Genomic DNA, 11,119 nt, shown 5'->3' with positions numbered 1-11,119 from the left:
AATTTCAATATGAGCTACATGGTAAAGGCCTACGCACGGATATTGCAGTTCTTATAAATAAAAGTTAAATTTAAGTGCAATGACTGAGCGGGACTTTAAATATTCATGGCTAATAGTTTGCCTTTCACAGACAAAAGTGTGCCCAGTCCGGCGCCAGAACTCTAATAATAATTTCCCCTTGAAATGTTAGAGTTTATTATTAACTAGTCTACTTTGCTGTATTATTCCAGTTTAACACCAATAAATATGACCGTTTTAAAACCCCTGGAGTCTGTGCTCATGTCATGGTTGCCCCTCAGGCTGTATGTGTCTGTGTATATGCTTGACAATAATCTCATTAGCATTGAATAACCAACTATTTTTCTGGAGGAACATAGAGCCATGCATTATCTCCGATATTTAGTCTGCCAATTTATTATGACACGTAAAACTGGAAAATTAGCGCACATAATGCGAACAAATTATGCAAATGTTACTGACGACTACTTTAACAAATGTGTTCTCCGGAAGCATACAGTGTGCAATAAACACACAGGGTGGCATGGTCCTTCCAAACACAGGCCAGATGTTAACTGAAGATTACTTTCAGCCAGTAACCTGACCGGGCTATATATGAAGGGCGAGTCTTGGTATACACCTCGTATTCAGCACTGTAAATCCAAGCTCTGTGCCCTCCTATTCTACACCAGCGTTATACCTTTGCAGTGTCCACAGAAGAAGAGCGTACGTGTGTTGCTGAAACCGCTGCCTTACGCATAATGTTACTTTGCCTATTTGAAATAAATAAGGTGGAAAACCGTCACATCATTAATATAAACTTTTCTGGGATCCATGGAGGATAGAGTTCCAGCACAGTGAACACATGGCGCAGGGGGCCTAGACGCGCTTCACTGACAGAAGAAGACAAAAACTGCAATAACCTTGGAGCGGTCATCTGCTGGTTTTTAAGAGGGAAACGTAGGATGCACGAAATCGGGGCCTGCAGGCCTGGCTGCTACGTGTGTGCCACAAATCTCTCCCAAACGTAGGCACTTCAAAGCGCGCCCACAGCAGCCACGAGAATTTACAACCTCTGCATTCTTTTGCGTTTCAGTGCCGCAGGGTCGCCCGCCCCTCCCTGCTTTCCTGTTATCTCCAGCCGCAGTGTCTGTGCGGTTTATTGCGGACAACATTTCAGGAAGGTTCTATTAGCATTCAAATATCGCATTTTTGCTAGTCTGTGTGTGGGAAACTCACCCTAGCTGACAATACATCACGCCATTGCCAACTGAAGCACATGCACGCACGCGCGGGCTTGAGCGCGCCGCACAGATGTCCAAGCTGATATAGGAATGTCAAAAGAGTACAAAAGAGTCGTCAATAAATATACGGATCTCCTATTTATCCACGCAGACACCTTTAGCCCACGTTCTCATACACATCAACACACAAGCACGTTTGCTTGCGCGCAAACACACACGCGCAAACAAACACCCACACACACAAGAACATAAAGGCGCGCGCACAAAACATTCCTTTTTTCCTACTGAAAAGAACGCCTAGTGAACTAGGAGTTGACATTTTGGAGAAGCGCACACTAGATGGCGCCAAAGAGCATGGAATGAGCCGAAGCTGAGGACATTGCGCCACTGGCTGCTTGAACAAATCAACAAGCAGCGGATCCTGCAAAGACCTGTCACCTCATCACTTTTAGCCTGTGTAATGAAAATGGCAGACTGACAGAATTAACAAGCACTGCAGCTTGAACGCTCAAAGAGATGCAACCTATGCTGTTTTTATATTTTTTTATATTCATCATATTGTTAGGATTAGTTGAGATATGAGTTGGATATAAAATCCTAGGCTATATGCCAATGGTACATGTCAAAGATGGGGAAAATGTTCAATAGCTAGATAGATAGATAGATAGAAAGAAAGGTGGATATGTAAATAGATACACACATTACATACATACATACATACATACATACATACATACATACATACATTTATACATACATACATACATACATACATACATACATACAGAGAGGGAGATAGATAGACAGACGTGGCACCAATAATTAATGACGAAATGTGTATTTTAGTTTTATCTTATTTATATTTTGGGGATTATAGACAGCGGTTCAGGGTGTTTTGCAGTAGGCTAGCCGAACTTCAAATCTATAGCAGTTCACTGGCGCCAGAAGGTGTTACATTTCCGAGAAAACAAATGGACACCAAAGGGTGCAAGTGAGTTAAAAACGGACTGCAAGTTGCCTGACAGGAAATGGAAGGGGAAATAAAAATCCGTAAACGTCGGAGACCCTCACCCATCTGCCTACATACACACGGCCAATTGTTAGGAAGGAGAGGGGACAGAGAGAAAGAAAGAGGGGAAGGGGAATGCCCTAAAATGAAGAATGTGATCTTGAACTTTGGGCTAAAAAACATTCCTTCCTATAACTAAAGCTTAAAGGTTCATCTTTTAAACCTGTGCTTGACTGGGTCCTCCCAAGGCACGAACTAAAGCAGACAAGTGCAGGAATGTCGCAGAGCAGCGTGTGTCTTGATTAAGCATTCCACGTAAGAGGTGACCCCGGGCAGCCGAGCTCGGATCCGATTGGCAGCAATGCAGCTCCATCAAACCTAGGCTTCTCTTTTCTATCCGTTTACCACAAACATCATCCAGCAACCACAGCAGAGCTCAACACAATCAATACTTTTATGTTTTTCAGAAATATGACCCTGACTCAAATACTCTTAATCGACAACGTGAAGAATCAAGTAAGACATGTAGCACCGGTCCAACAATTATCAAGAAATTAGATAAACGTTTGATTAGTCGTCGGTGCGCACTAACAATGCACGCGCATAGTGCAGCAAAAAAACATCTAAAACACCGTGTAAGATTACAACTCTAACTCCAAGAAACGAAGCAACCGCAAGATAATGACAGCACGCCTTACCTTTGTTGATAATTCGTCACCGACTCGCTGGACAGCGCGAGCTCTACGCCGCTGGCAGGCGGGCGTTCCCGGAGCTTGATTCGGTCCCGCCATTAGCCCGTGAGTCGCAGTTGTGACAGTGCTGTCGCCGCTGTTTTCCATCCGTTTCTATCACATTTGTCATTGGGAGATGGATCCCAGTATGAAAAATTAGATGAGAACGACAGCATGTCCAGAATCTCAGTCACTCTCCATGGCAGCGGAAATCCCAATCACAAGCGGCCACATTAGCATAGCGCTACGCATGTAGGCTGGTCCTGTGCTAAGGCACTGATACTCACCCGGCGACGCGGTTTGTATCTAAATTGTTATTTTGTTTAAGTTCATGCACTATTTTCTGCTCAGAAGCTTGAAGGAGCACAGTGTTGTAACAGAAGGTGCGGCGGCCAAAAGAATGCTGCAATATAACCACTTGGGAAATCATAAAAAGTTCATGTTCACGGTTAGCCATCCACATGACCATCCTCGGCCAATCCCAGGACCCAGGCACTCATAAAGTTCTATCACAAAGTTGTAAATTTTCATAAAACAACAAGGAATTTATTGCATTTCTTCATGACTGCTTTAGCAGCAGTGGTTCCTCGTCGCCATCTTTTTCACCTACAAAACCAAGGAGAAATTTGGAGTATTTCCCCCGTTTTTGACGTAAGACCTTTAGATCTTTTGGTGATATTTGTCCTGTGATCTATACAAAGCCGAGAGCCACACGTGCGGTTTTCTGTAATGTTTTAGGAGGCTTGTAAAAGCTTAAAGTTTATTCAGCCGCACCCCGTTGAACAAATAGATTCAATCTAGATTACGACAGTAAAGAAAGTGGGCTTTCTTTGCATCCCAATAAAGACGACAAGCATTGGCCTTTACAGATTGGGTGTTAGTTGACGCAACTGCCACTGTTTAATGAAAAAGGGTTTTCTGATATTGCCTTTATAAGGCTACATAAAATACGCGATTCCCCTTTTGTTTTGTTTTTAACCTTTATATTGTAACCAAAACGAATGTTAAATATTTTAGTCATGTTCAAACATAGGCCCGAGAATATGAATGTAAAGACTTTGACTGCAGAAAAAAACGCCATGGACTGCTTTAAAAATAGATTTTCTAAAATAACAGTCGATGGATAAACCGCTGTGGCTTTATCTAGTCATTAATATGTTTAATTACAGGCTTTTATTGAGCTTACATAGGGTTTTTCAAACCAGAATATGTTTATAGAAATGTTTAAGCAATATTATACGCATAGGCTACTATATAACCTACAAAGGTCTTAACATATAGCCATGTTCACCCTGTTATTGTAGTATAATGATATATAAAGAATTTGAACATACTAACTTGCCACTTGCTTTGCTATCTTGTATTATAGGCTATAGGAAAATGGAGACCTACAACATTTCGCAATGCGACAATCCGAAGCCGCATTCGCTGTGATAATACCAACGAAGGCCCTGATGTTTATGTGCCTCTGACCCTCATACTGTTGTACACCAAAGTATTTTTGTTACACCACCCTTGTGTAGGCTATAGGACAGTGGGCATGTTGCTTAAAGCTAGAGTTAAATATTAAACCAGAACGGAAAAGAGCCATTGTTTGTGTCATTCAGAGAGAGCATATGGACAGGCATTTATAGCTGGAAGCACGTTTCCTATTTTGTTTAGTTTTTTTGTCACTTTTATTGGCTATTTCATTGACGCAATAAACACATTAGTTGCAACCTGCCAGTGCAACTGTGATCTTCTGCTCAGGTCGAAAGCAATCGGAGGGTACATAGGCCTTCTCTTTAACATACTCGACACAGACACGAGAAGATCACATGAAAATAAGTTGATGGTTTCAGAAAGGTATTTATGTAAGTTGCATTTACAGGTTTAGGGGCCTTGGTTATATTACTGATGGTGGTCTAGACTATCAGATTTTCTATACTTAATATTGTTACCCTTTCTTTAAAATATCCTTACTACTATGCATATATGCAAACTGTTCACAAACATATTTTAACAATTCCTGAAGCTAAGCGACCTGAATAATATGGCAATCACAACCATTTCCCTGCATCGTTATCCATGATTGCAGCTTGCAAATCTATAAGAATGCACAAAACATAAGAGAGTTTTCTTGAATGGGGGGCTTCTTGAATTATCCAGAACACTTAAGTCTGATACAGTTTTTTTTTCTTTTCTTTTTTTCGTTTTTTAATTGGAGCGCACATAACATTTCACAACGACACCCCCTCCCTCCCTCCAAAAGAAGAAAAGAATAATAATATAATCATATCCCGTTGTCCACTGTACATATTTTTGTCACAAAGACCTTCATCGTTCAATATATAAATGCTACTTGAAGAAAAGCGCTTTGATACAAACACAAAATATCTCAATCAATACACAGGAAGAGAGACATTGCTTGTTAGCCTATTTAAATGTTTTATAAAGAGTCCCTTTTTGCATTTTCCCTCCGAAATAAAAAAAAAAGTCAACTGAATATAAGAAAGCACAGCCATTCTGAACATTATTTAACAAAAAAATCGAATGGTCATTTTTTATATAGCATTTTATAGGCTATGCTATGTGCAAAATCAATTGGTCTTTTGACTATTGCTCATACAGCCTACACGGGACTTCAACCTGCACATCTACAGAACAACAACAATATCTTATTAGGTAGTATAATTGTAGTTTTACTCAGTGTTGAACAAACTGAGGACAACAAGGATTTCTGTTTCACAATTAGAGTCTGTCTGGAGCCCCGCTCCGTTCACGCAATGCCGCCGTCACTCTTCCTCGTCCTCTTCTTCCTCCTCTCCGCCAGGCGCGTCAGTAGTAGGAGAGCTTGATCCCGCTGTTTTGTTCTCTTTCTTCCACTTCATCCGTCGGTTCTGGAACCAGATTTTGATCTGACGTTCTGTGAGGCACACCGCATGCGCAATCTCGATGCGCCGCCGCCGGGTCAAGTAGCGGTTGAAGTGGAACTCCTTTTCCAGCTCCAAGGTCTGGTAGCGTGTGTAGGTCTGTCGGCCTCGTTTCCTGTCCGCACCTGTGAACAAACAAGTCCGGACAGAGTAGAGAGGTAGGTTAAATTAGTCTTAGTTAGTATGTTTAACAAAAATCATAAGTTGGTATAAGTTGGTTATTTAGAAACATAAATATGACTAAAGCAACAGTAGGCTAGCCTATTAATAGCCTACATCTAGCAACCTGATGTGACTAGAGTTGTTGTGTAGGCTTACCAAGATAAAATGCTCTCTGCCCATATCCTTAGGTCCTTTCAAAGCCATATAGATAGTCGGTGGCATTAGAATATTTATCAGAAACCGACTACGGGGGAAGATGATGATTTCGTTTTTATCGTTGTTACTGTTGTTGTCGTTGTTGATGTATTATAAATTAAAAATTATAACAGCAGAGGAAACGTTTCACCTTATTTTCAAATAACACAAGTGTGCTGAGTGGTTAACATTGTAACGTTATGTTTAAAGTGTGTCTAACTTTATGTTTTAATTATGTAATGGTTTTGTCATATTGTGCTTGTGAATTTGCAGCTATATACTCCACATGCTTCCTCGTCTCCGAGCCTTTTGTTACCAGTTCACACGATGGTTAGATAACTGTGTAGATAACTGTGTCTCCACCTAGCCTATATTTTTGTATGACAAAATTAGGGAACGAAATTGTGAAGAAAGAGGTTGTACTCTCCTATCCACGATTTTCGTCTGGACTGGATTAGACCATCAAGAGTCACTCATCTTCCAGTCACATGTTATGAAACATCCACACATACAGGCAACTTACACCATGCATGATTAAAAATGTCAACATTGGTCCAGCACACAATAAATACTTTGCCTTTTCTTCTAACTGTTTTTTTCTATGCAATTGTGATCATTGTACTATTAAACCATAAATACATACAACAGAAAAAAGAGAACTGCTGAAGGAAAAAAAAACAATTTTCAGGCCAAGTCTAAAAATACCAACCAAGCACTGCACAAAAAAGTGCTGGCATTCCGGGGAATGAGACTATGGGAATGGTAGCTTCCCTACAAATACTGCAGAGGTCAATGTGGACTTGTCTAGTCGTTGACAGAAAATGCGCTGCCACATTCATCTAAGAATACTGAAACAGCCTAGTGAAGTACACTAAATGGACATTTGCACCATATCCAATGTCGCTTCTTCAGGGTAATTTTCAAGTAAGAGAGATTGTTTTTTTCTCTATTTTTCGCAAGGCAGTAGAAATGTCTGGCGCGCTGGACAGAATTGCATTTCTGTGTATGCGTGACAAGCGTGGTCCTAATTTCCTCCCTGGCAACACTTTCGAGAGGACACCAAAGGCAGATGAGACAAAACTATTAGAAAGGCACAGAGAGAGAGAGAGAGAGAGAGAGAGAGAGAGAGAGAGAGAGAGAGAGAGAGAGAGAGAGAAGGGCTGTTCAGAGGGAATTCCTCATACTATGCCCCCATAAAAAGCTCAAACGAAGAAGGGTGGAAGTGCCGGGTGGTGCCGTTTAGGATATTTCAGAGAAGATCCTAAAAGGGTGAAACAAAGATGGGTATTGTGCTCCGAAAATACCCACAATCATGCTCACAACACTCTGTAAAAGAAAAAATGAGGGAAAGGATTTTTAACTGACAGACATTTTATCTTCTCCCTATACTTCATGTTATTTGAAAGGGGAAGTGTGGCTGCGTGCATGCATGCGAGGTGGGCATGAGTAGGTGCGCACATATACGTATAGAGACAGCACACAGATTAACCCAAGCCGGTGCTTCTGTCCTGGCTATAAGCGTCAAACTTTAAAGAACTGGGCCCTGGGTTACAAGAGGCCTAGTTCTACGTGCTTAAGCACGAACACATTACACAAGAATCTGAGCTTCATTTGTCATAATTGACCGCACGCGCCTGAGATAAGACTGATCGGATTAAAAGCTTTTAAGTCGACATCCATCTCAGATGCTGGGCTCTGCTAAGAACACGCCGTTTTGAGTATTCATTTTTTATTCTCTGGTCAAGTAGACTGTCGACAGAAACAAAATATTAGGCCTATCCATCTCCAGGCCGTGGTCACATGCAATATAACTCGGACCCGTTCAAATGTAAGTCAAATTGTGTGTGTGTGTGTGTGTGTGTGTCGAAGACAGAGAGGGGAGTAGTAGCATACTCATGAAGTTCACATTTCCGACTGTTGTAGATCTACCGCGCCAACACGTTCTCCCGCTGCATCCATCTCCATAGCTTTAAGGCCAGTATTCTCATTAGATCACACTCAATGTATAAACAACTTGCCAATTTGCATCCGTCAAAAAATAAATAACAGACGGACTGAGAGAGTCATGGATAGTCATGTCAGACCTAAAATGTAAAGCTTGTACATTTCATAAATATCTTCCACAAAACCAAGACGACAGCCAAGAGTTTACAGGAAAACATGAATCGCCGAATACCTGCTTGTAAATGTCAGACAAGCTGTTAATTAGAAAGTATCTGTTTCAGAACTATCAGCCTGTGTTGTTGTATTTTTATGCCGGAGGCTAACAAGACCAGTAGTGCCGCAGGTTGTCATTTGATGGATAGGTCCTTTGCAGTTCGTGGCCCGAGCCTGGAGTGCTTACAGAAAATCATTACACAAAAAGTTGTCAGCTACTATTTCACTGAACCTGCTGTTGGGAGACAGCGACTCACATTACTTCAGGCTAAAGATCCGATTTTTACATATATTCGCAAATGTATGTATATAGTTTCTTTCTTTAGTTTCATACACACACACACACACACACACACACACACACACAGAGAGAGAGAGAGAGAGAGAGAGAGAGAGAGAGAGAAAGAGAGAGAGCGAGAGAGAGAGAAATAAAGAGAGAGAGAGAGAGAGAGAGAGAGAGAGAGAGAGAGAAAGAAAGAAACAGAATACAACCAGAACAGTGCTCACTCACACACACACACACACACACACGGCCATTGAACAACTATAACAGCGCGTACACACACGTATACATGCACGCTCACTTTGAGATGCATATAGACATGCGTTAATCCGATGTGAACACACGCATATCTTTTCATCTTTCATGAATATTATTTTTGTTGATTGTCAACAAGAGGCCTCAAGACCTATCTCACAGGTACCAAACTCTATGGCCTCTGTCAATAAAGCTTTCCGTGTTTTTGCGTGATGAGGAAATGCACCACCTTCGTGTAATGAGTTGGAAACAACTATTTAGTAGGCTACTCAGCTATGGTCTAAGATAAATTATTACACCTCGGACTGTGATTATGGTGCTACTTTTCAGATTTGCGAGCTTAATTCAAGTGCTACCTATACATAACAAGCAAACAATTGTCTAATAACAGGATATTCTATAAAATGCGGGCAAATGTGCCACCGGTGTTTTTACGTTCACAATTCCTTCAGATATAACCGGCCCATCCCCTTCTACCCTTAACACAATATGCTAATGAATATTCGCGTGCCTTAAATGATGGCTTTATACAGGTCGTATAGCAATAAATGTCCTGCGAATGCAGCACATTGCCTGGTGCAGATCAGGAAGTTGCTCTGATCACTTCACAGCGTCGGTCAAAGACCGTATAAAAAAACAATTAGCTTTTTCCCCATGTCTCCAACCTTGGCCAACCCCCCGACTTTTACAAAAATATTTAACTCGAACGCACCTGTACTTCTCATCCAGGGATAAATTCTGAGGTTGTCTTCGTTTTGTTGATGGCAACTCCGCTGGTCTGGCTTACTGCAACCAGCGGGCGCCTTGGGCGGATCTACGGTGCACTTCGCTGCCAGACCCGGGTAATCAAAGGGGGAGCAGTGCATGTTTAGTGGGCCAGTGGTGAACCCATAGCCTGCAGGGTACGTGCTCTGGCTCTGACTGGACAAGGCTCCTCCGGTACTGTACAGCCCCGGCAGCGGAGAGGAGGCTGAGGAGGTAGTGGAGAATGAGGCGCCGCCGGAGTTGGAGCCATAGCCGTTGGCTCGCTGGGTACTGGACGCAAAAGCGCAAGAAGTTTGCTCGGGAAAAACCCCACTTGGAAACACCGAACTTGCCGCTTGATATTTGGAAAACAACGCGTTCGCATAATACAATGAACTCATAATTTGACCCGTGATTTGTAGACCAGAAGGTTTAAATGTCGGTTTTACGAGGTCCTGTGATATATTACAGAATTACAGTCTAGATTTACACCAAAAATCACCCCTTTTTCCTCAGGGACCACGTGATGAATACCACGTGACACATAGTCCTCCAATGGAAGTGTTGCTTCCCACAGCTCTTCAAATGTGGAAAAAGTGCACAGCACTGACCATCCACATAAAGTACCTTACATTATTCACTGCAAGACAAAGGTACCCACAGTCAACAGAAACTAACGTGTGCGCAAAAATCGATTGACTCCCGAATATGTCCTATAATCACCGTCTGCGATTCCATGCTATAAAATATCTCCAACTGTATAAAGGTAATCTACAAATAAATATGGCCTACCATACTTTAGGTGCATCCTCTCTCTATTGACACTACACAAATAAAAAGAAACCTATTTGTTTCTGAATCGATTTCCATGGGGTCTTTGGGGTCTCTCCCCAACAGACGCTCCTTGTCCTCCAACCCTCTACACTGTGGTTGCAGTTCTTCCGTCGCTGTCCTGTATGTTCAGACTCTGGATGTTCAAGCAGTGGTCAGTGTCCCCATACTGCATACTGTACGTCACAACATTTTCATTCTCCCAAAATACCCTCGCGTGGGCCCTAACGTCCGCATGGATGTTATGAGGCAACGCCGTAAAACCACTTGTTGTTTCTAAACAGTCGAAAGGGCCACAAAATGACACGTTATAATGTTTAAGAGGCCCTAATGTGCAAAGGTGTGAACACTTGGCATGTCCTCTAAATGTTTGTGTCGAAGCCACATTTTATGAGGTGCACTAGGAGGGGAAATCAGGGGTTTATATGAATTGAAATCAGAGGCCTAATATAAATATCTCTTTGGAGTGTAGTCAGAGGCAGTATACTTCATGCCATAATGTCAGGCTGTCAGAGATGTTACGAGGCGTTTAAATCGCGGTCTAACATGTCACTCACTTTGCTTCCATTTCACACGTACAGTTGTAAATTTAAACGTAA

The 11,119-nt window shown here is 41.9% G+C and overlaps 1 protein-coding gene across 1 annotated transcript; it reads right to left on the bottom strand.

Annotated features, from left to right (window-relative positions):
- Positions 1-5,192: 5,192 nt before the first annotated feature.
- On the bottom strand, positions 5,193-10,090 carry LOC143103306 (homeobox protein Hox-B7a-like). Its single transcript, XM_076267124.1, has 2 exons — positions 9,658-10,090; positions 5,193-6,018 (listed from the first exon to the last, which is right to left on the bottom strand). Exons 1-2 carry the CDS (start codon positions 10,088-10,090, stop codon positions 5,756-5,758), a joined length of 696 nt encoding a protein of 231 aa, XP_076123239.1. The 3' UTR covers positions 5,193-5,755.
- Positions 10,091-11,119: the final 1,029 nt, after the last annotated feature.

The sequence above is a fragment of the Alosa pseudoharengus genome, unplaced genomic scaffold (genome assembly GCF_046254945.1).
Source record: "Alosa pseudoharengus isolate Yale_2024_CS ecotype anadromous, Long Island Sound unplaced genomic scaffold, YU_APseudo_1.1 YU_APseudo_1.1_scf_4, whole genome shotgun sequence".
Classification (NCBI taxonomy): Eukaryota; Metazoa; Chordata; class Actinopteri; order Clupeiformes; family Clupeidae; genus Alosa; species Alosa pseudoharengus.
This window is presented reverse-complemented; position numbering and strand designations above follow the sequence as displayed.

What these genes read in the sequence shown, in the direction of transcription:
- LOC143103306 (XM_076267124.1), bottom strand. Translation starts at nt 10,090, where the DNA reads ATGAGTTCATTGTATTATGCGAACGCGTTGTTTTCCAAATATCAAGCG. An exon ending in TCCCTGGATGAGAAGTACAG is followed by an intron (nt 6,019 to 9,657) that starts GTGCGTTCGAGT and finishes GTTTGTTCACAG; the next exon opens with GTGCGGACAGGAAACGAGGC.